At 48.0% G+C, this 25,517-nt stretch overlaps 1 protein-coding gene across 1 annotated transcript in view; it reads right to left on the bottom strand.

Annotated features, from left to right (window-relative positions):
- Positions 1 to 25,517, bottom strand: part of LOC106591088 (integrin alpha-11) — a 215,535-nt gene that overhangs the window by 55,769 nt on the left and 134,249 nt on the right. The window contains exon 20 of the mRNA XM_082957948.1: positions 4,708 to 4,806. Within this exon, the coding sequence (XP_082814074.1) occupies positions 4,708 to 4,806 (99 nt within the window). The remainder of the gene's footprint in view (positions 1 to 4,707; positions 4,807 to 25,517) is intronic.

A 25,517-nucleotide genomic window follows, 5' to 3' on the forward strand; every position in this document is an offset into this window, starting at 1 on the left:
CACTGCTGTTTTCACTGAGCTGGCCTCTGCTCTCTACAGGGAACACTGCTGGTTTCACTGGGCTGGCCTCTACAGGGAACAATGCTGGTTTCACTGGGCTGACCTCAGCTCTCTACAGGGAACAGTGCTGGTTTCACTGGGCTAGCCTCTACAGGGAACACTGCTGGTTTCACTGGGCTGGCTTTGCAGCTATGGTGGTGTACTGGGAGTCTTAACTCAGTACCACACTTTAAAGAGACCCAACCAGAACAGAAAACATCTGGCTTGTGGCTCTGTCTGGCTCCCATTCAAACACAATGACTGTGGGTGATTAATTCATTTCGGTTTTTTGAAGGGTCCCCCAACATGGCCCCAGATCAAATCCCTCAGAAGGGTCCCCCAACATGGCCCCAGATCAGACCCCTCAGAAGGGTCCCCCAACATGGCTCCAGATCAGACCCCTCAGAAGGGTCCCCCAACATGGCCCCAGATCAGATCTCTCAGAAGGGTCCCCCAACATGGCCCCAGATCAAATCCCTCAGAAGGGTCCCCAACATGGCACCAGATCAGACCCCTCAGAAGGGTCCCCCAACATGGCTCCAGATCAGACCCCTCAGAAGGGTCCCCCAACATGGCCCCAGATCAGATCCCTCAGAAGGGTCCCCAACATGGCCCCAGATCAGACCCCTCAGAAGGGTCCCCCAACATGGCTCCAGATCAGATCCCTCAGAAGGGTCCCCAACATGGCCCCAGATCAGATCCCTCAGAAGGGTCCCCAACATGGCCCCAGATCAGACCCCTCAGAAGGGTTTTTGTTGGAGAGAATATGAAGCAAATAATCCTGCGGTAATTCTGTTGTCAAGGAGATGACCATTATTTGCGCTAATGACTTGGTGGGGTAATGTGGTGGGAGGATTGGGGAGCGGATGAAACGTTTGGTTTACTGAGACCACTACTTGCTCGCTGTGTGTGTGTGACCTTCATTTATATATGCATTTGATTATCCAGATATTTCATTGGAACAGAATACATCTCCATTTGAAGTGTCTTTCTGTGCTACCAGAAATAAAGCATTTCAGGCAGTTACTGTTGAGTTACTGTTGATGACTCCAGGTTACTTAATGCCTGAATGTATTCTAATGTTCTCTGGCATGCCATGGGGTTCTATTTCTGGCTACCAGAATATAAAAAGCTATAAAGAGAAGATCAGATAAGTGTTTTTTCTTAACCAAACTCCTATGTTCAGTGCTGGATACTTGTTTGTACAGGGCTGTTCGGATGAGATATCTATATATTTGTGAGGCAGTTAGAGGCTATGTGATTTTGGTGTAGGTAGTACATCGTATAAAGGGCAATAATGCATTTAAGCAAATTGTGTTTACTGTAACACAGATTCAACCAGTCAAACCAAGTTGCCATGGTTACATTACATGATGTCATTGTGGCATTAAACCAGGTTCTCATGGATACATTACGATGACATCAGAGCTATGTCATCAGAAGGTACCGTGGTTATTGTAGCTAATAGATATGCGGAAGAAGGCTACACATGGTTAAATCTGATTGGATCATTGTATGGGTTAGGAGCCAGTACAATTTACATAATTTGGTGATTATCTCTCAGTTTATTGTGTGATTTAACTTTTAACAACACAACGCCTAGACTTAATGCTTACACCGAAAAACTCTGTTTCTAGATGACATTCTTCAAGAGAACGTCTCTTCTAGAGAGCATTCACTGTAGAGTAGTGACAATCAGGAAGACTGGTGTTTTGAGGAGGAGCTAGGCCTGCTAGACCAGACAAGACTTTTAACTGAAAATTCAGCACCTCATGAAAGGCAGGAGGGAGGGAGAGAGGGTTATACGAGGCCGGATGGAGAGAGAGGAGGGGTACAGGAGGTAGGACGTAGAGAGAGGAGGGGTACAGGAGGTAGGACGTAGAGAGAGGAGGGGTACAGGAGGCCGGATGGAGAGAGAAGAGGGGTACAGGAGGTAGGACATAGAGAGAGGAGGGGTACAGGAGACAGGATGGAGAGAGAAGAGGGGTACAGGAGGTAGGACGTAGAGAGAGGAGGGGTACAGGAGGCCGGATGGAGAGAGAAGAGGGGTACACAAGGCCGGATGGAGAGAGAGGAGGGGTACAGGAGGCCGGATGGAGAGAGAGGAGGGGTACAGGAGGCCGGATGGAGAGAGAGGAGGGGTACAGGAGGCCGGATGGAGAGAGAAGAGGGGTACAGGAGGTAGGACGTAGAGAGAGGAGGGGTACAGGAGGCAGGATGGAGAGAGAGGAGGGGTACACAAGGCCGGATGGAGAGAGAGGAGGGGTACAGGAGGCAGGATGGAGAGAGAGGAAGGATACAGGAGGCAGGATGGAGAGAGAGGAGGGGTACAGGAGGCCGGATGGAGAGAGAGGAGGAGTACAGGAGGTAGGACGTAGAGAGAGGAGGGGTACAGGAGGCCGGATGGAGAGAGAGGAGGGGTACAGGAGGCAGGATGGAGAGAGAGGAGGGGTACACAAGGCCGGATGGAGAGAGAGGAGGAGTACAGGAGGCCGGATGGAGAGAGAGGAGGGGTACAGGAGGCAGGATGGAGAGAGAGGAGGGGTACAGGAGGCCGGATGGAGAGAGAGGAGGAGTACAGGAGGTAGGACGTAGAGAGAGGAGTGGTACAGGAGGCAGGATGGAGAGAGAAGAGGGGTGCACGAGGCTGGATGGAGAGAGAGGAGGAGTACAGGAGGCCGGATGGAGAGAGAGGAGGGGTACAGGAGTCCGGATGGAGAGAGAGGAGGAGTACAGGAGGTAGGACGTAGAGAGAGGAGGGGTACAGGAGGCCGGATGGAGAGAGAGGAGGAGTACAGGAGGTAGGACGTAGAGAGAGGAGGGGTACAGGAGGCAGGATGGAGAGAGAGGAGGGGTACAGGAGGTAGGACGTAGAGAGAGGATGGGTACAGGAGGTAGGATGGAGAGAGAGGAGGAGTACAGGAGGTAGGATGGAGGGAGAGGAGGAGTACAGGAGGTAGGACGTAGAGAGAGGAGGGGTACAGGAGGCAGGATGGAGAGAGAGGAGGGTGCACGAGGCTGGATGGAGAGAGAGGAGGAGTACAGGAGGCCGGATGGAGAGAGAGGAGGGGTACAGGAGGCCGGATGGAGAGAGAGGAGGAGTACAGGAGGCAGGATGGAGAGAGAGGAGGGGTACAGGAGGTCGGATGGAGAGAGAGGAGGGGTACAGGAGGCAGGATGGAGAGAGAAGAGGAGTACAGGCGGCCAGAAGGAGAGAGAACCCTGTGGAAAAAAGGTTCTACATGGAACCCAAAATGGTTCTACCTGGAACTTAAAATGGTTATTCTATTGGGACAGTTAAAGAACCCCTTTAGGCTCTAGATAGGACCTTTTTTTCCCGAAGAGTGTAGATTCAAACATGGCTCTTTCAAAAAAGTACAACACGATGCAATATAATACAAAACATACAGCTGACAGGAAAGACTAATAAATGTGCTTGTCGTTACAGGCCTGGGAAGGGAAGATGTAAGTGGGGAAAATGATGCTAAACAACAGGCAGGAAGTTGAAACAGACAATCAGATAGGGGAATATATAGCAGAACATATCATTAAAGTATCTCTTCATACTGTATCTATCTTCATTTTGATCCTGTCTGATGCTCCAAGCAAAGGAAAGCAACCTCTGTAGTCTACAATACATCAATGGTCCAAATGCAGTGTTGGATAGAGACATTCATTAAACTCTTTTACCATGTACACTGAACAAACAGTCTTTTCCTTCTAGACCTCTCATTCAGTGATGCGTAATACCGTACTCCTATAGCATACTTAAAGTGAACAAGAGTACTGCATCATTTTCATCATCTCGGCCTGATTATAAAAGACCAAGGGCTGAAATCTCTACGCTCTTCTCAGCAACTGTAATAGACTGATTCAGTTTAGTAATTTAACAACAAACCCTTGGCCCCAGAGGACAATTGGATTCATATATGAACTTAAAATGTCCACAGATTTAAGGGCTGAATGGGACATTAGTGGCCTGCAAAGTAGAAAAATGGAACAGTACAAAGAGTTTGAAGTTTCCACGCAAGAAGCGACAGCAAAAAGTCACAAAGTTACATAATGCAACCATCAATAGCATTGTTTCACGGTTATCTACTGTGAGATGTAATTTATGAAAACAATCACTGATCTTATTAAAATAATGCTAGCTGATATTTTGTTTTGGCTGTGTTTGATAAGCCCAGGAGAACTGTTGCACAATAACATTGACAATATTCAAGTGGGGGTGATGGTTGCCAGATTGGTGTGCGGAGGGCACACTGCTGACAGCCCTCTTGGTGGGAGTTGGGGCAGGAAGGACACTCTACCATAACTCTTAGATGGTTGGGTTGGGTACGTGGGATAGGTGGGTGACGTGATTGTAAAATGTCCAGGATCAACCCCATATAGATTAACCATGGTGCACCTTGATCAACTCTGTGGTTGCAAACGGTCTGTACTACTTTACTATGGTCTTTAATGGTCCACTGTTTTGGTTTACTGTTCTGGTCAGCACTGTTGCAGACTATGGTCGCCTATTCTGGTCCATGATATGCTAAAGTACTCCACTAAGAGCAGCTGTGGTACCTTGTGGTCATGAACGGTCTGGTATGGTGCATTGTGGTGAACTGTGTCTCAGTGTGGTCTACCTTGAACGCCCGTGTTACTAAAGGGACTCCCACTCACCTGAGTCTTGGTTCTCATGAAGGGAGCGCTGACGTTGCAGGTCTTCTCATGCCTCTGTCTGTCCTCACTGCGACACTCTATCTTGATATCCGAGTTGTCCTGAGATGGAAACAGAGATAAAACACACTCAGTGACTGAGAGAACAATGAGAGAGACAAGCTTCTCCATCAGACAAGCCTGACTTTCCCCAGGAATAACTATATTCTATATGGCTAGAACAGGTGCAGCAGTACTCCATACTGTATTTGAGGAAGACTTGTCTTCAATAGACAGACTGTACTAGTCTAAAGGTGACTGGCCAAATCATCTTTACACTGACTTCTGTGAGCAGTCAACCAAGCACTGTTTCTGTGACTCTGCGCTGCTGGTGTACTGTTGTCTGCTGTACTGGTGTACTATAGTCTGCTGTACTGGTGTACTGTCGTCTGCTGTACTGGTGTACTATAGTCTGCTGTACTGGTGGACTGTTGTCTGCTGTACCGGTGTACTATAGTCTGCTGTACTGGTGTACTATAGTCTGCTGTACCTGTGTACTATAGTCTGCTGTACTGGTGGACTGTTGTCTGCTGTACTGGTGTACTGTTGTCTGCTGTACTGGTGTACTATAGTCTGCTGTACTGGTGTACTGTTGTCTGCTGTACTGGTGTACTGTCGTCTGCTGTACTGGTGTACTATAGTCTGCTGTACTGGTGGACTATAGTCTGCTGTACCGGTGTACTATAGTCTGCTGTACTGGTGTACTGTTGTCTGCTGTACTGGTGTACTATAGTCTGCTGTACTGGTGTACTATAGTCTGCTGTACTGGTGTACTATAGTCTGCTGTACTGGTGGACTGTTGTCTGCTTTACAGGTGTACTGTTGTCTGCTGTACTGGTGTACTATAGTCTGCTGTGCTGGTGTACTGTTGTCTGCTGTACTGGTGTACTATAGTCTGCTGTACTGGTGTACTGTTGTCTGCTGTACTGGTGTACTGTTGTCTGCTGTACTGGTGTACTATAGTCTGCTGTGCTGGTGTACTGTTGTCTGCTGTACTGGTGTACTATAGTCTGCTGTACTGGTGTACTATAGTCTGCTGTGCTGGTGTACTATAGTCTGCTGTACTGGTGTACTGTTGTCTGCTGTACTGGTGTACTATAGTCTGCTGTACTGGTGTACTATAGTCTGCTGTGCTGGTGTACTGTTGTCTGCTGTACTGGTGTACTATAGTCTGCTCTACTGGTGTACTGTTGTCTGCTCTACTGGTGTACTATAGTCTGCTGTACTGGTGTACTATAGTCTGCTGTACTGGTGTACTATAGTCTGCTGTACCGGTGTACTATAGTCTGCTGTACTGGTGTACTGTTGTCTGCTGTACTGGTGTACTATAGTCTGCTGTACTGGTGTACTGTTGTCTGCTGTACTGGTGTACTATAGTCTGCTGTACTGGTGGACTGTTGTCTGCTGTACTGGTGTACTATAGTCTGCTATCCTGGTGTACTATAGTCTGCTGTACAGGTGTACTGTTGTCTGCTGTACTGGTGTACTATAGTCTGCTGTGCTGGTGTACTGTTGTCTGCTGTACTGGTGTACTATAGTCTGCTGTACTGGTGTACTGTTGTCTGCTGTACTGGTGTACTGTTGTCTGCTGTACTGGTGTACTATAGTCTGCTGTACTGGTGGACTGTTGTCTACTGTACTGGTGTACTATAGTCTGCTGTACTGGTGTACTATAGTCTGCTGTACTGGTGTACTGTTGTCTGCTGTACTGGTGTACTGTTGTCTGCTGTACTGGTGTACTGTTGTCTGCTGTAAAGTGTTCTATAGTCTGCTGTACTGGTGTACTATAGTCTGCTGTACTGGTGTACTGTTGTCTGCTGTACTGGTGTACTATAGTCTGCTGTACTGGTGTACTGATGTCTGCTGTACTGTTGTCTGCTGTACTGGTGTACTGTAGTGTGCTGTACTGGTGTACTGTTGTCTGCTGTACTGCTGTACTGTTGTCTGCTGTACTGGTGTACTATAGTCTGCTGTACTGGTGGACTGTTGTATGCAGTACTGGTGGACTGTTGTCTGCTGTACTGGTGTACTGTTGTCTGCTGTACTGGTGTACTGTTGTCTGCTGTACTGGTGTACTATAGTCTGCTGTACTGGTGTACTGTTGTCTGCTGTACTGGTGTACTCTTGTCTGCTGTACTGGTGTACTATAGTCTGCTGTACTGGTGTACTATAGTCTGCTGTACTGGTGGACTGTTGTCTGCTGTACCGGTGGACTGTTGTTCGCTGTACCGGTGTACTATAGTCTGCTGTACCGGTGTACTATAGTCTGCTGTACCGTTGTACTATAGTCTGCTGTACTGGTGTACTATAGTCTGCTGTACTGGTGTACTATAGTCTGCTGTACTGGTGTACTGTTGTCTGCTCTACCGGTGGACTGTTGTCTGCTGTACCGGTGGACTGTTGTCTGCTGTACCGGTGGACTGTTGTCTGCTGTACCTGTGGACTGTTGTCTGCTGTACCTGTGGACTGTTGTCTGCTGTACCGGTGTACTGTTGTCTGCTGTACTGGTGTACTCTTGTCTGCTGTATTGGTGTACTGTTGTCTGCTGTACATGTGGACTGTTGTCTGCTGTACTGGTGTACTGTTGTCTGCTGTACCTGTGAACTGTTGTCTGCTGTACTGGTGTACTGTTGTCTGCTGTACTGGTGTACTGTTGTCTGCTGTACTGGTGTACTATAGTCTGCTGTACTGGTGTACTGTTGTCTGCTGTACTGGTGTACTATAGTCTGCAGTACTGGTGTACTGTTGTCTGCTGTACTGGTGTACTGTTGTCTGCTGTACTGGTGTACTATAGTCTGCTGTGCTGGTGTACTATAGTCTGCTGTACTGGTGTACTATAGTCTGCTGTACTGGTGTACTATAGTCTGCTGTGCTGGTGTACTATAGTCTGCTGTACTGGTGTACTGTTGTCTGCTGTACCGGTGTACTATAGTCTGCTGTGCTGGTGTACTGTTGTCTGCTGTACTGGTGTACTATAGTCTGCTCTACTGGTGTACTGTTGTCTGCTCTACTGGTGTACTATAGTCTGCTGTACTGGTGTACTATAGTCTGCTGTACTGGTGTACTATAGTCTGCTGTACCGGTGTACTATAGTCTGCTGTACTGGTGTACTGTTGTCTGCTGTACTGGTGTACTATAGTCTGCTGTACTGGTGTACTGTTGTCAGCTGTACTGGTGTACTGTTGTCTGCTGTGCTGGTGTACTGTTGTCTGCTGTGCTGGTGTACTGTTGTCTGCTGTACTGGTGTACTGTTGTCTGCTGTACTGGTGTACTATAGTCTGCTGTACTGGTGTACTGTTGTCTGCTGTACTGGTGTACTACAGTCTGCTATACTGGTGTACTATAGTATGCTGTGCTGGTGTACTATAGTCTGCTGTACTCGTGTACTGTTGTCTGCTGTACTGGTGTACTATAGTCTGCCTGTGCTGGTGTACTGTTGTCTGCTGTACTGGTGTACTGTTGTCTGCTGTACTGGTGTACTATAGTCTGCTGTACCGGTGTACTGTAGTCTGCTGTACTGGTGTACTGTTGTCTGCTGTACTGGTGTACTGTCGTCTGCTGTACTGGTGGACTATAGTCTGCTGTACCGGTGTACTATAGTCTGCTGTACTGGTGTACTGTTGTCTGCTGTACTGGTGTACTATAGTCTGCTGTACTGGTGTACTATAGTCTGCTGTACTGGTGTACTATAGTCTGCTGTACTGGTGGACTGTTGTCTGCTTTACAGGTGTACTGTTGTCTGCTGTACTGGTGTACTATAGTCTGCTGTGCTGGTGTACTGTTGTCTGCTGTACTGGTGTACTATAGTCTGCTGTACTGGTGTACTGTTGTCTGCTGTACTGGTGTACTGTTGTCTGCTGTACTGGTGTACTATAGTCTGCTGTGCTGGTGTACTGTTGTCTGCTGTACTGGTGTACTATAGTCTGCTGTACTGGTGTACTATAGTCTGCTGTGCTGGTGTACTATAGTCTGCTGTACTGGTGTACTGTTGTCTGCTGTACTGGTGTACTATAGTCTGCTGTACTGGTGTACTATAGTCTGCTGTGCTGGTGTACTGTTGTCTGCTGTAAAGTGTTCTATAGTCTGCTGTACTGGTGTACTATAGTCTGCTCTACTGGTGTACTGTTGTCTGCTGTACTGGTGTACTATAGTCTGCTGTACTGGTGTACTGATGTCTGCTGTACTGTTGTCTGCATGTACTGGTGTACTGTAGTCTGCTGTACCGGTGTACTGTAGTCTGCTGTACTGCTGTACTGTTGTCTGCTGTACTGGTGTACTATAGTCTGCTGTACTGGTGGACTGTTGTCTGCAGTACTGGTGGACTGTAGTCTGCTGTACTGGTGTACTGTTGTCTGCTGTACTGGTGTACTGTTGTCTGCTGTACTGGTGTACTATAGTCTGCTGTACTGGTGTACTGTTGTCTGCTGTACTGGTGTACTCTTGTCTGCTGTACTGGTGTACTGTAGTCTGCTGTACTGGTGTACTATAGTCTGCTGTACTGGTGGACTGTTGTCTGCTGTACCGGTGGACTGTTGTCTCGCTGTACCGGTGTACTATAGTCTGCTGTACCGGTGTACTATAGTCTGCTGTACTGTTGTACTATAGTCTGCTGTACTGGTGTACTATAGTCTGCTGTACTGGTGTACTATAGTCTGCTGTACTGGTGTACTGTTGTCTGCTCTACCGGTGGACTGTTGTCTGCTGTACCGGTGGACTGTTGTCTGCTGTACCGGTGGACTGTTGTCTGCTGTACCTGTGGACTGTTGTCTGCTGTACCTGTGGACTGTTGTCTGCTGTACCGGTGTACTGTTGTCTGCTGTACTGGTGTACTCTTGTCTGCTGTACTGGTGTACTGTTGTCTGCTGTACATGTGGACTGTTGTCTGCTGTACTGGTGAACTGTTGTCTGCTGTACCTGGTGAACTGTTGTCTGCTGTACTGGTGTACTGTTGTCTGCTGTACTGGTGTACTGTTGTCTGCTGTACTGGTGTACTATAGTCTGCTGTACTGGTGTACTGTTGTCTGCTGTACTGGTGTACTATAGTCTGCAGTACTGGTGTACTGTTGTCTGCTGTACTGGTGTACTGTTGTCTGCTGTACTGGTGTACTATAGTCTGCTGTGCTGGTGTACTGTTGTCTGCTGTACTGGTGTACTATAGTCTGCTGTACTGGTGTACTATAGTCTGCTGTGCTGGTGTACTATAGTCTGCTGTACTGGTGTACTGTTGTCTGCTGTACCGGTGTACTATAGTCTGCTGTGCTGGTGTACTGTTGTCTGCTGTACTGGTGTACTATAGTCTGCTCTACTGGTGTACTGTTGTCTGCTCTACTGGTGTACTATAGTCTGCTGTACTGGTGTACTATAGTCTGCTGTACTGGTGTACTATAGTCTGCTGTACCGGTGTACTATAGTCTGCTGTACTGGTGTACTGTTGTCTGCTGTACTGGTGTACTATAGTCTGCTGTACTGGTGTACTGTTGTCAGCTGTACTGGTGTACTGTTGTCTGCTGTGCTGGTGTACTGTTGTCTGCTGTGCTGGTGTACTGTTGTCTGCTGTACTGGTGTACTGTTGTCTGCTGTACTGGTGTACTATAGTCTGCTGTACTGGTGTACTGTTGTCTGCTGTACTGGTGTACTACAGTCTGCTATACTGGTGTACTATAGTATGCTGTGCTGGTGTACTATAGTCTGCTGTACTCGTGTACTGTTGTCTGCTGTACTGGTGTACTATAGTCTGCCTGTGCTGGTGTACTGTTGTCTGCTGTACTGGTGTACTGTTGTCTGCTGTACTGGTGTACTATAGTCTGCTGTACCGGTGTACTGTAGTCTGCTGTACTGGTGTACTGTTGTCTGCTGTACTGGTGTACTGTCGTCTGCTGTACTGGTGTACCATAGTCTGCTGTACTGGTGGACTGTTGTCTGCTGTACCGGTATACTATAGTCTGCTGTACTGGTGTACTGTTGTCTGCTGTACCGGTGTACTGTTGTCTGCTGCGCTGGTGTACTGTTGTCTGCTGTACTGGTGTACTGTTGTCTGCTGTACTGGTGTACTATAGTCTGCTGTACCGGTGTACTATAGTCTGCTGTACTGGTGTACTGTTGTCTGCTGTATTCGTGTACTATAGTCTGCTGTACTGGTGGACTGTTGTCTGCTGTACTGGTGTACTGTTGTCTGCTGTACCGGTGTACTATAGTCTGCTGTACCGGTGTACTATAGTCTGCTGTACTGGTGTACTATAGTCTGCTGTACTGGTGTACTATAGTGTGCTGTACTGGTGTACTGTTGTCTGCTGTACTGGTGTACTATAGTCTGCTGTACTGGTGTACTATAGTCTGCTGTACTGGTGTACTATAGTCTGCTGTACTGGTGTACTATAGTCTGCTGTACTGGTGTACTATAGTCTGCAGAACTGGTGTACTATAGTCTGCTGTACTGGTGTACTATAGTCTGCTGTACTGGTGTACTATAGTCTGCTGTACTGGTGTACTGTTGTCTGCTGTACTGGTGTACTATAGTCTGCTGTGCTGGTGTACTGTTGTCTGCTGTACTGGTGTACTGTTGTCTGCTGTACTGGTGTACTATAGTCTGCTGTACTGGTGTACTGTTGTCTGCTGTACTGGTGTACTATAGTCTGCTGTACTGGTGTACTATAGTCTGCTGTGCTGGTGTACTATAGTCTGCTGTACTGGTGTACTGTTGTCTGCTGTACCGGTGTACTATAGTCTGCTGTGCTGGTGTACTGTTGTCTGCTGTACTGGTGTACTATAGTCTGCTCTACTGGTGTACTGTTGTCTGCTCTACTGGTGTACTATAGTCTGCTGTACTGGTGTACTATAGTCTGCTGTACTGGTGTACTATAGTCTGCTGTACCGGTGTACTATAGTCTGCTGTACTGGTGTACTGTTGTCTGCTGTACTGGTGTACTATAGTCTGCTGTACTGGTGTACTGTTGTCTGCTGTACTGGTGTACTGTTGTCTGCTGTACTGGTGTACTGTAGTCTGCTGTACTGGTGTACCATAGTCTGCTGTACTGGTGGACTGTAGTCTGCTGTACCGGTGTACTATAGTCTGCAGAACTGGTGTACTGTAGTCTGCTGTACCGGTGTACTGTAGTCTGCTGCGCTGGTGTACTGTAGTCTGCTGTACTGGTGTACTGTTGTCTGCTGTACTGGTGTACTATAGTCTGCTGTGCCGGTGTACTGTAGTCTGCTGTACTGGTGTACTGTTGTCTGCTGTACTCGTGTACTATAGTCTGCTGTACTGGTGGACTGTTGTCTGCTGTACTGGTGTACTGTAGTCTGCTGTACCGGTGTACTATAGTCTGCTGTACCGGTGTACTATAGTCTGCTGTACTGGTGTACTGTAGTCTGCTGTACCGGTGTACTATAGTCTGCTGTGCTGGTGTACTGTTGTCTGCTGTACTGGTGTACTATAGTCTGCTGTACTGGTGTACTGTTGTCTGCTGTACTGGTGTACTATAGTCTGCTGTACTGGTGTACTATAGTCTGCTGTACTGGTGTACTATAGTCTGCTGTACTGGTGTACTATAGTCTGCTGTACTGGTGTACTATAGTCTGCTGTACTGGTGTACTATAGTCTGCTGTACTGGTGTACTGTTGTCTGCTGTACTGGTGTACTATAGTCTGCTGTGCTGGTGTACTGTTGTCTGCTGTACTGGTGTACTGTTGTCTGCTGTACTGGTGTACTATAGTCTGCTGTACTGGTGTACTGTTGTCTGCTGTACTGGTGTACTATAGTCTGCTGTACTGGTGTACTATAGTCTGCTGTACTGGTGTACTATAGTCTGCTGTACTGGTGTACTATAGTCTGCTGTACCGGTGTACTATAGTCTGCTGTGCTGGTGTACTGTTGTCTGCTGTACTGGTGTACTATAGTCTGCTCTACTGGTGTACTGTTGTCTGCTCTACTGGTGTACTGTAGTCTGCTGTACTGGTGTACTATAGTCTGCTGTACTGGTGTACCGTTGTCTGCTGTACTGGTGTACTGTTGTCTGCTGTACTGGTGTACTATAGTCTGCTGTACTGGTGTACTGTTGTCAGCTGTACTGGTGTACTGTTGTCTGCTGTGCTGGTGTACTGTTGTCTGCTGTACTGGTGTACTATAGTCTGCTGTACTGGTGTACTATAGTCTGCTGTACTGGTGTACTATAGTCTGCTGTACTGGTGGACTGTTGTCTGCTTTACAGGTGTACTGTTGTCTGCTGTACTGGTGTACTATAGTCTGCTGTGCTGGTGTACTGTTGTCTGCTGTACTGGTGGACTGTTGTCTGCTGTACTGGTGTACTATAGTCTGCTGTACTGGTGTACTGTTGTCTGCTGTACTGGTGTACTATAGTCTGCAGTACTGGTGGACTGTTGTCTGCTGTACTGGTGTACTACAGTCTGCTATACTGGTGTACTATAGTCTGCTGTGCTGGTGTACTATAGTCTGCTGTACTCGTGTACTGTTGTCTGCTGTACTGGTGTACTATAGTCTGCCTGTGCTGGTGTACTGTTGTCTGCTGTACTGGTGTACTGTTGTCTGCTGTACTGGTGTACTATAGTCTGCTGTACCGGTGTACTGTAGTCTGCTGTACTGGTGTACTGTTGTCTGCTGTACTGGTGTACTGTCGTCTGCTGTACTGGTGTACCATAGTCTGCTGTACTGGTGGACTGTTGTCTGCTGTACCGGTATACTATAGTCTGCTGTACTGGTGTACTGTTGTCTGCTGTACCGGTGTACTGTTGTCTGCTGCGCTGGTGTACTGTTGTCTGCTGTACTGGTGTACTGTTGTCTGCTGTACTGGTGTACTATAGTCTGCTGTACCGGTGTACTATAGTCTGCTGTACTGGTGTACTGTTGTCTGCTGTATTCGTGTACTATAGTCTGCTGTACTGGTGGACTGTTGTCTGCTGTACTGGTGTACTGTTGTCTGCTGTACCGGTGTACTATAGTCTGCTGTACCGGTGTACTATAGTCTGCTGTACTGGTGTACTATAGTCTGCTGTACTGGTGTACTATAGTGTGCTGTACTGGTGTACTGTTGTCTGCTGTACTGGTGTACTATAGTCTGCTGTACTGGTGTACTATAGTCTGCTGTACTGGTGTACTATAGTCTGCTGTACTGGTGTACTATAGTCTGCTGTACTGGTGTACTATAGTCTGCAGAACTGGTGTACTATAGTCTGCTGTACTGGTGTACTATAGTCTGCTGTACTGGTGTACTATAGTCTGCTGTACTGGTGTACTGTTGTCTGCTGTACTGGTGTACTATAGTCTGCTGTGCTGGTGTACTGTTGTCTGCTGTACTGGTGTACTGTTGTCTGCTGTACTGGTGTACTATAGTCTGCTGTACTGGTGTACTGTTGTCTGCTGTACTGGTGTACTATAGTCTGCTGTACTGGTGTACTATAGTCTGCTGTGCTGGTGTACTATAGTCTGCTGTACTGGTGTACTGTTGTCTGCTGTACCGGTGTACTATAGTCTGCTGTGCTGGTGTACTGTTGTCTGCTGTACTGGTGTACTATAGTCTGCTCTACTGGTGTACTGTTGTCTGCTCTACTGGTGTACTATAGTCTGCTGTACTGGTGTACTATAGTCTGCTGTACTGGTGTACTATAGTCTGCTGTACCGGTGTACTATAGTCTGCTGTACTGGTGTACTGTTGTCTGCTGTACTGGTGTACTATAGTCTGCTGTACCGGTGGACTGTTGTCTGCTGTACCTGTGGACTGTTGTCTGCTGTACCTGTGGACTGTTGTCTGCTGTACCGGTGTACTGTTGTCTGCTGTACTGGTGTACTCTTGTCTGCTGTATTGGTGTACTGTTGTCTGCTGTACATGTGGACTGTTGTCTGCTGTACTGGTGTTCTGTTGTCTGCTGTACCTGTGAACTGTTGTCTGCTGTACTGGTGTACTGTTGTCTGCTGTACTGGTGTACTGTTGTCTGCTGTACTGGTGTACTATAGTCTGCTGTACTGGTGTACTGTTGTCTGCTGTACTGGTGTACTATAGTCTGCAGTACTGGTGTACTGTTGTCTGCTGTACTGGTGTACTGTTGTCTGCTGTACTGGTGTACTATAGTCTGCTGTGCTGGTGTACTGTTGTCTGCTGTACTGGTGTACTATAGTCTGCTGTACTGGTGTACTATAGTCTGCTGTGCTGGTGTACTATAGTCTGCTGTACTGGTGTACTGTTGTCTGCTGTACCGGTGTACTATAGTCTGCTGTGCTGGTGTACTGTTGTCTGCTGTACTGGTGTACTATAGTCTGCTCTACTGGTGTACTGTTGTCTGCTCTACTGGTGTACTATAGTCTGCTGTACTGGTGTACTATAGTCTGCTGTACTGGTGTACTATAGTCTGCTGTACCGGTGTACTATAGTCTGCTGTACTGGTGTACTGTTGTCTGCTGTACTGGTGTACTATAGTCTGCTGTACTGGTGTACTGTTGTCAGCTGTACTGGTGTACTGTTGTCTGCTGTGCTGGTGTACTGTTGTCTGCTGTGCTGGTGTACTGTTGTCTGCTGTACTGGTGTACTGCTGTCTGCTGTACTGGTGTACTATAGTCTGCTGTACTGGTGTACTGTTGTCTGCTGTACTGGTGTACTACAGTATGCTATACTGGTGTACTATAGTCTGCTGTGCTGGTGTACTATAGTCTGCTGTACTCGTGTACTGTTGTCTGCTGTACCGGTGTACTATAGTCTGCCTGTGCTGGTGTACTGTTGTCTGCTGTACTGGTGTACTGTTGTCTGCTGTACTGGTGTACTATAGTCTGCTGTACCGGTGTACTGTAGTCTGCTGTACTGGTGTACTGTTGTCTGCTGTACTGGTGTACTGTCGTCTGCTGTACTGGTGTACCATAGTCTGCTGTACTGGTGTACTGTTGTCTGCTGTACTGGTGTACTATAGTCTGCAGTACTGGTGGACTGTTGTCTGCTGTACTGGTGTACTATAGTCTGCTGTACTGGTGTACTATAGTCTGCTGTACTGGTGTACTATAGTCTGCTGTACTGGTGTACTGTTGTCTGCTGTACTGGTGTACTATAGTCTGCAGTACTGGTGTACTGTTGTCTGCTGTACTGGTGTACTGTTGTCTGCTGTACTGGTGTACTATAGTCTGCTGTGCTGGTGTACTGTTGTCTGCTGTACTGGTGTACTATAGTCTGCTGTACTGGTGTACTATAGTCTGCTGTGCTGGTGTACTATAGTCTGCTGTACTCGTGTACTGTTGTCTGCTGTACTGGTGTACTATAGTCTGCCTGTGCTGGTGTACTGTTGTCTGCTGTACTGGTGTACTGTTGTCTGCTGTACTGGTGTACTATAGTCTGCTGTACCGGTGTACTGTAGTCTGCTGTACTGGTGTACTGTCGTCTGCTGTACTGGTGTACCATAGTCTGCTGTACTGGTGGACTGTTGTCTGCTGTACCGGTATACTATAGTCTGCTGTACTGGTGTACTGTTGTCTGCTGTACCGGTGTACTGTTGTCTGCTGCGCTGGTGTACTGTTGTCTGCTGTACTGGTGTACTGTTGTCTGCTGTACTGGTGTACTATAGTCTGCTGTACCGGTGTACTATAGTCTGCTGTACTGGTGTACTGTTGTCTGCTGTATTCGTGTACTATAGTCTGCTGTACTGGTGGACTGTTGTCTGCTGTACTGGTGTACTGTTGTCTGCTGTACCGGTGTACTATAGTCTGCTGTACCGGTGTACTATAGTCTGCTGTACTGGTGTACTATAGTCTGCTGTACTGGTGTACTATAGTGTGCTGTACTGGTGTACTGTTGTCTGCTGTACTGGTGTACTATAGTCTGCTGTACTGGTGTACTATAGTCTGCTGTACTGGTGTACTATAGTCTGCTGTACTGGTGTACTATAGTCTGCAGAACTGGTGTACTATAGTCTGCAGAACTGGTGTACTATAGTCTGCTGTACTGGTGTACTATAGTCTGCTGTACTGGTGTACTATAGTCTGCTGTACTGGTGTACTGTTGTCTGCTGTACTGGTGTACTATAGTCTGCTGTGCTGGTGTACTGTTGTCTGCTGTACCGGTGTACTGTTGTCTGCTGCGCTGGTGTACTGTTGTCTGCTGTACTGGTGTACTGTTGTCTGCTGTACTGGTGTACTATAGTCTGCTGTACCGGTGTACTATAGTCTGCTGTACTGGTGTACTGTTGTCTGCTGTATTCGTGTACTATAGTCTGCTGTACTGGTGGACTGTTGTCTGCTGTACTGGTGTACTGTTGTCTGCTGTACCGGTGTACTATAGTCTGCTGTACCGGTGTACTATAGTCTGCTGTACTGGTGTACTATAGTCTGCTGTACTGGTGTACTATAGTGTGCTGTACTGGTGTACTGTTGTCTGCTGTACTGGTGTACTATAGTCTGCTGTACTGGTGTACTATAGTCTGCTGTACTGGTGTACTATAGTCTGCTGTACTGGTGTACTATAGTCTGCTGTACTGGTGTACTATAGTCTGCAGAACTGGTGTACTATAGTCTGCTGTACTGGTGTACTATAGTCTGCTGTACTGGTGTACTATAGTCTGCTGTACTGGTGTACTGTTGTCTGCTGTACTGGTGTACTATAGTCTGCTGTGCTGGTGTACTGTTGTCTGCTGTACTGGTGTACTGTTGTCTGCTGTACTGGTGTACTATAGTCTGCTGTACTGGTGTACTGTTGTCTGCTGTACTGGTGTACTATAGTCTGCTGTACTGGTGTACTATAGTCTGCTGTGCTGGTGTACTATAGTCTGCTGTACTGGTGTACTGTTGTCTGCTGTACCGGTGTACTATAGTCTGCTGTGCTGGTGTACTGTTGTCTGCTGTACTGGTGTACTATAGTCTGCTCTACTGGTGTACTGTTGTCTGCTCTACTGGTGTACTATAGTCTGCTGTACTGGTGTACTATAGTCTGCTGTACTGGTGTACTATAGTCTGCTGTACCGGTGTACTATAGTCTGCTGTACTGGTGTACTGTTGTCTGCTGTACTGGTGTACTATAGTCTGCTGTACTGGTGTACTGTAGTCTGCTGTACTGGTGTACTGTTGTCTGCTGTACTGGTGTACTGTCGTCTGCTGTACTGGTGTACCATAGTCTGCTGTACTGGTGGACTGTTGTCTGCTGTACCGGTATACTATAGTCTGCTGTACTGGTGTACTGTTGTCTGCTGTACCGGTGTACTGTTGTCTGCTGCGCTGGTGTACTGTTGTCTGCTGTACTGGTGTACTGTTGTCTGCTGTACTGGTGTACTATAGTCTGCTGTACCGGTGTACTATAGTCTGCTGTACTGGTGTACTGTTGTCTGCTGTATTCGTGTACTATAGTCTGCTGTACTGGTGGACTGTTGTCTGCTGTACTGGTGTACTGTTGTCTGCTGTACCGGTGTACTATAGTCTGCTGTACCGGTGTACTATAGTCTGCTGTACTGGTGTACTATAGTCTGCTGTACTGGTGTACTATAGTGTGCTGTACTGGTGTACTGTTGTCTGCTGTACTGGTGTACTATAGTCTGCTGTACTGGTGTACTATAGTCTGCTGTACTGGTGTACTATAGTCTGCTGTACTGGTGTACTATAGTCTGCTGTACTGGTGTACTATAGTCTGCAGAACTGGTGTACTATAGTCTGCTGTACTGGTGTACTATAGTCTGCTGTACTGGTGTACTATAGTCTGCTGTACTGGTGTACTGTTGTCTGCTGTACTGGTGTACTATAGTCTGCTGTGCTGGTGTACTGTTGTCTGCTGTACTGGTGTACTGTTGTCTGCTGTACTGGTGTACTATAGTCTGCTGTACTGGTGTACTGTTGTCTGCTGTACTGGTGTACTATAGTCTGCTGTACTGGTGTACTATAGTCTGCTGTGCTGGTGTACTATAGTCTGCTGTACTGGTGTACTGTTGTCTGCTGTACCGGTGTACTATAGTCTGCTGTGCTGGTGTACTGTTGTCTGCTGTACTGGTGTACTATAGTCTGCTCTACTGGTGTACTGTTGTCTGCTCTACTGGTGTACTATAGTCTGCTGTACTGGTGTACTATAGTCTGCTGTACTGGTGTACTATAGTCTGCTGTACCGGTGTACTATAGTCTGCTGTACTGGTGTACTGTTGTCTGCTGTACTGGTGTACTATAGTCTGCTGTACTGGTGTACTGTTGTCAGCTGTACTGGTGTACTGTTGTCTGCTGTGCTGGTGTACTGTTGTCTGCTGTACTGGTGTACTATAGTCTGCTGTACTGGTGTACTATAGTCTGCTGTACTGGTGTACTATAGTCTGCTGTACTGGTGGACTGTTGTCTGCTTTACAGGTGTACTGTTGTCTGCTGTACTGGTGTACTATAGTCTGCTGTGCTGGTGTACTGTTGTCTGCTGTACTGGTGGACTGTTGTCTGCTGTACTGGTGTACTATAGTCTGCTGTACTGGTGTACTGTTGTCTGCTGTACTGGTGTACTATAGTCTGCAGTACTGGTGGACTGTTGTCTGCTGTACTGGTGTACTACAGTCTGCTATACTGGTGTACTATAGTCTGCTGTGCTGGTGTACTATAGTCTGCTGTACTCGTGTACTGTTGTCTGCTGTACTGGTGTACTATAGTCTGCCTGTGCTGGTGTACTGTTGTCTGCTGTACTGGTGTACTGTTGTCTGCTGTACTGGTGTACTATAGTCTGCTGTACCGGTGTACTGTAGTCTGCTGTACTGGTGTACTGTTGTCTGCTGTACTGGTGTACTGTCGTCTGCTGTACTGGTGTACCATAGTCTGCTGTACTGGTGGACTGTTGTCTGCTGTACCGGTATACTATAGTCTGCTGTACTGGTGTACTGTTGTCTGCTGTACCGGTGTACTGTTGTCTGCTGCGCTGGTGTACTGTTGTCTGCTGTACTGGTGTACTGTTGTCTGCTGTACTGGTGTACTATAGTCTGCTGTACCGGTGTACTATAGTCTGCTGTACTGGTGTACTGTTGTCTGCTGTATTCGTGTACTATAGTCTGCTGTACTGGTGGACTGTTGTCTGCTGTACTGGTGTACTGTTGTCTGCTGTACCGGTGTACTATAGTCTGCTGTACCGGTGTACTATAGTCTGCTGTACTGGTGTACTATAGTCTGCTGTACTGGTGTACTATAGTGTGCTGTACTGGTGTACTGTTGTCTGCTGTACTGGTGTACTATAGTCTGCTGTACTGGTGTACTATAGTCTGCTGTACTGGTGTACTATAGTCTGCTGTACTGGTGTACTATAGTCTGCTGTACTGGTGTACTATAGTCTGCAGAACTGGTGTACTATAGTCTGCTGTACTGGTGTACTATAGTCTGCTGTACTGGTGTACTATAGTCTGCTGTACTGGTGTACTGTTGTCTGCTGTACTGGTGTACTATAGTCTGCTGTGCTGGTGTACTGTTGTCTGCTGTACTGGTGTACTGTTGTCTGCTGTACTGGTGTACTATAGTCTGCTGTACTGGTGTACTGTTGTCTGCTGTACTGGTGTACTATAGTCTGCTGTACTGGTGTACTATAGTCTGCTGTGCTGGTGTACTATAGTCTGCTGTACTGGTGTACTGTTGTCTGCTGTACCGGTGTACTATAGTCTGCTGTGCTGGTGTACTGTTGTCTGCTGTACTGGTGTACTATAGTCTGCTCTACTGGTGTACTGTTGTCTGCTCTACTGGTGTACTATAGTCTGCTGTACTGGTGTACTATAGTCTGCTGTACTGGTGTACTATAGTCTGCTGTACCGGTGTACTATAGTCTGCTGTACTGGTGTACTGTTGTCTGCTGTACTGGTGTACTATAGTCTGCTGTACCGGTGGACTGTTGTCTGCTGTACCTGTGGACTGTTGTCTGCTGTACCTGTGGACTGTTGTCTGCTGTACCGGTGTACTGTTGTCTGCTGTACTGGTGTACTCTTGTCTGCTGTATTGGTGTACTGTTGTCTGCTGTACATGTGGACTGTTGTCTGCTGTACTGGTGTTCTGTTGTCTGCTGTACCTGTGAACTGTTGTCTGCTGTACTGGTGTACTGTTGTCTGCTGTACTGGTGTACTGTTGTCTGCTGTACTGGTGTACTATAGTCTGCTGTACTGGTGTACTGTTGTCTGCTGTACTGGTGTACTATAGTCTGCTGTGCTGGTGTACTATAGTCTGCTGTACTGGTGTACTGTTGTCTGCTGTACCGGTGTACTATAGTCTGCTGTGCTGGTGTACTGTTGTCTGCTGTACTGGTGTACTATAGTCTGCTCTACTGGTGTACTGTTGTCTGCTCTACTGGTGTACTATAGTCTGCTGTACTGGTGTACTATAGTCTGCTGTACTGGTGTACTATAGTCTGCTGTACCGGTGTACTATAGTCTGCTGTACTGGTGTACTGTTGTCTGCTGTACTGGTGTACTATAGTCTGCTGTACTGGTGTACTGTTGTCAGCTGTACTGGTGTACTGTTGTCTGCTGTGCTGGTGTACTGTTGTCTGCTGTGCTGGTGTACTGTTGTCTGCTGTACTGGTGTACTGCTGTCTGCTGTACTGGTGTACTATAGTCTGCTGTACTGGTGTACTGTTGTCTGCTGTACTGGTGTACTATAGTCTGCTGTACTGGTGTACTATAGTCTGCTGTGCTGGTGTACTATAGTCTGCTGTACTGGTGTACTGTTGTCTGCTGTACCGGTGTACTATAGTCTGCTGTGCTGGTGTACTGTTGTCTGCTGTACTGGTGTACTATAGTCTGCTCTACTGGTGTACTGTTGTCTGCTCTACTGGTGTACTATAGTCTGCTGTACTGGTGTACTATAGTCTGCTGTACTGGTGTACTATAGTCTGCTGTACCGGTGTACTATAGTCTGCTGTACTGGTGTACTGTTGTCTGCTGTACTGGTGTACTATAGTCTGCTGTACCGGTGGACTGTTGTCTGCTGTACCTGTGGACTGTTGTCTGCTGTACCTGTGGACTGTTGTCTGCTGTACCGGTGTACTGTTGTCTGCTGTACTGGTGTACTCTTTTCTGCTGTATTGGTGTACTGTTGTCTGCTGTACATGTGGACTGTTGTCTGCTGTACTGGTGTTCTGTTGTCTGCTGTACCTGTGAACTGTTGTCTGCTGTACTGGTGTACTGTTGTCTGCTGTACTGGTGTACTGTTGTCTGCTGTACTGGTGTACTATAGTCTGCTGTACTGGTGTACTGTTGTCTGCTGTACTGGTGTACTATAGTCTGCAGTACTGGTGTACTGTTGTCTGCTGTACTGGTGTACTGTTGTCTGCTGTACTGGTGTACTATAGTCTGCTGTGCTGGTGTACTGTTGTCTGCTGTACTGGTGTACTATAGTCTGCTGTACTGGTGTACTATAGTCTGCTGTGCTGGTGTACTATAGTCTGCTGTACTCGTGTACTGTTGTCTGCTGTACTGGTGTACTATAGTCTGCCTGTGCTGGTGTACTGTTGTCTGCTGTACTGGTGTACTGTTGTCTGCTGTACTGGTGTACTATAGTCTGCTGTACCGGTGTACTGTAGTCTGCTGTACTGGTGTACTGTTGTCTGCTGTACTGGTGTACTGTCGTCTGCTGTACTGGTGTACCATAGTCTGCTGTACTGGTGGACTGTTGTCTGCTGTACCGGTATACTATAGTCTGCTGTACTGGTGTACTGTTGTCTGCTGTACCGGTGTACTGTTGTCTGCTGCGCTGGTGTACTGTTGTCTGCTGTACTGGTGTACTGTTGTCTGCTGTACTGGTGTACTATAGTCTGCTGTACCGGTGTACTATAGTCTGCTGTACTGGTGTACTGTTGTCTGCTGTATTCGTGTACTATAGTCTGCTGTACTGGTGGACTGTTGTCTGCTGTACTGGTGTACTGTTGTCTGCTGTACCGGTGTACTATAGTCTGCTGTACCGGTGTACTATAGTCTGCTGTACTGGTGTACTATAGTCTGCTGTACTGGTGTACTATAGTGTGCTGTACTGGTGTACTGTTGTCTGCTGTACTGGTGTACTATAGTCTGCTGTACTGGTGTACTATAGTCTGCTGTACTGGTGTACTATAGTCTGCTGTACTGGTGTACTATAGTCTGCAGAACTGGTGTACTATAGTCTGCAGAACTGGTGTACTATAGTCTGCTGTACTGGTGTACTATAGTCTGCTGTACTGGTGTACTATAGTCTGCTGTACTGGTGTACTGTTGTCTGCTGTACTGGTGTACTATAGTCTGCTGTGCTGGTGTACTGTTGTCTGCTGTACTGGTGTACTGTTGTCTGCTGTACTGGTGTACTATAGTCTGCTGTACTGGTGTACTGTTGTCTGCTGTACTGGTGTACTATAGTCTGCTGTACTGGTGTACTATAGTCTGCTGTGCTGGTGTACTATAGTCTGCTGTACTGGTGTACTGTTGTCTGCTGTACCGGTGTACTATAGTCTCCTCTGCACAGGCCATACAAACGCTCCACACCGCGTGGCCGCTGCCGCTCTAACCTGGTGGTCCCAGCGCGCACGACCCACGTGGAGTTCCAGGTCTCCGGCAGCCTCTGGAACTGCCGGTCTGCGGCCAACAAGGCTGAGTTCATCTCAGCCTATGCTACCCTCCAGTCCCTAGACTTCCTGGCGCTGACGGAAACATGGATCACCACAGATAACACTGCTACTCCTACTGCTCTCTCCTCGTCTGACTACGTGTTCTCGCATACCCCTAGAGCATCGAGCCAGCGGGGTGGTGGCACTGGAATCCTCATCTCTCCCAAGTGGACATTCTCTCTTTCTCCCCTGACCCATCTGTCTATCTCCTCATTTGAATTCCATGCTGTCACAGTTACCAGCCCTTTCAAGCTTAACATCCTTATCATTTATCGCCCTCCAGGTTCCCTTGGAGAGTTCATCAATGAGCTTGACGCCTTGATAAGTTCCTTTCCTGAGGATGGCTCACCTCTCACAGTTCTGGGTGACTTTAACCTCCCCACGTCTACCTTCGACTCATTCCTCTCTGCCTCCTTCTTTCCACTCCTCTCCTCTTTCGACCTCACCCTCTCACCTTCCCCCCCTACTCACAAGGCAGGCAATACGCTTGACCTCATCTTTACTAGATGCTGTTCTTCCACTAATCTCATTGCAACTCCCCTCCAAGTCTCCGACCACTACCTTGTATCCTTTTCCCTCTCGCTCTCATCCAACACTTCTCACTCTCCCCCTACTCGGATGGTATTGCGCCGTCCCAACCTTCGCTCTCTCTCTCCCGCTACTCTCTCCTCTTCCATCCTATCATCTCTTCCCTCTGCTCAAACCTTCTCCAACCTATCTCCTGATTCTGCCTCCTCAACCCTCCTCTCCTCCCTCTCTGCATCCTTTGATTTCCTCTGTCCCCTATCCTCCAGGCCGGCTCGGTCCTCCCCTCCTGCTCCGTGGCTCGACGACTCACTGCGAGCTCACAGAACAGGGCTCCGGGCAGCCGAGCGGAAATGGAGGAAAACTCGCCTCCCTGCGGACCTGGCATCCTTTCACTCCCTCCTCTCTACATTTTCCTCTTCTGTCTCTGCTGCTAAAGCCACTTTCTACCACTCTAAACTCCAAGCATCTGCCTCTAACCCTAGGAAGCTCTTTGCTACCTTCTCCTCCCTCCTTAATCCTCCTCCCCCTCCCCCCCCCCCCTCCTCCCTCTCTGCGGATGACTTCGTCAACCATTTTGAAAAGAAGGTTGACGACATCCGATCCTCGTTTGCTAAGTCAAACGACACTGCTGGTCCTGCTCACACTGCCCTACCCTGTGCTTTGACCTCTTTCTTCCCTCTCTCTCCAGATGAACTCTCGCGTCTTGTGACGGCCGGCCGCCCAACAACCTGCCCACTTGACCCTATCCCCTCCTCTCTTCTCCAGACCATTTCCGGAGACCTTCTCCCCTACCTCACCTCGCTCATCAACGCATCCTTGACCGCTGGCTACGTCCCTTCCGTCTTCAAGAGAGCGAGAGTTGCACCCCTTCTGAAAAAACCTACACTCGATCCCTCCGATGTCAACAACTACAGGCCAGTATCCCTTCTTTCCTTTCTCTCCAAAACTCTTGAACGCGCCGTGCTTGGCCAGCTCTCTTGCTATCTCTCTCAGAATGACCTTCTTGATCCTAATCAGTCAGGTTTCAAGACTGGGCATTCAACTGAGACTGCTCTTCTCTGTGTCACGGAGGCTCTCCGCACTGCTAAAGCTAACTCTCTCTCCTCTGCTCTCATCCTTCTAGACCTATCTGCTGCCTTTGATACCGTGAACCATCAGATCCTCCTCTCCACCCTCTCCGAGCTGGGCATCTCCGGCACCGCGCACGCTTGGATTGCGTCCTACCTGACAGGTCGCTCCTACCAGGTGGCGTGGCGAGAATCTGTCTCCGCACCACGTGCTCTCACCACTGGTGTCCCCCAGGGCTCTGTTCTTGGCCCACTCCTATTCTCGCTATACACCAAGTCACTTGGCTCTGTCATATCCTCACATGGTCTCTCATATCATTGCTATGCAGACGACACACAATTAATCTTCTCCTTTCCCCCTTCTGACAACCAGGTGGCGAATCGCATCTCTGCATGTCTGGCAGACATATCAGTGTGGATGACGGCTCACCACCTCAAGCTGAACCTCGGCAAGACGGAGCTGCTCTTCCTCCCGGGGAAGGACTGCCCGTTCCATGATCTCGCCATCACGGTTGACAACTCTCTTGTGTCCTCCTCCCAGAGTGCTAAGAGCCTTGGCGTGACCCTGGACAACACCCTGTCGTTCTCCACCAACATCAAGGCGGTGACCCGATCCTGTAGGTTCATGCTCTAC

The sequence above is a fragment of the Salmo salar genome, chromosome 11, assembly GCF_965601325.2.
Source record: "Salmo salar chromosome 11, fSalSal1, whole genome shotgun sequence".
Lineage (NCBI taxonomy): Eukaryota > Metazoa > Chordata > Actinopteri > Salmoniformes > Salmonidae > Salmo > Salmo salar.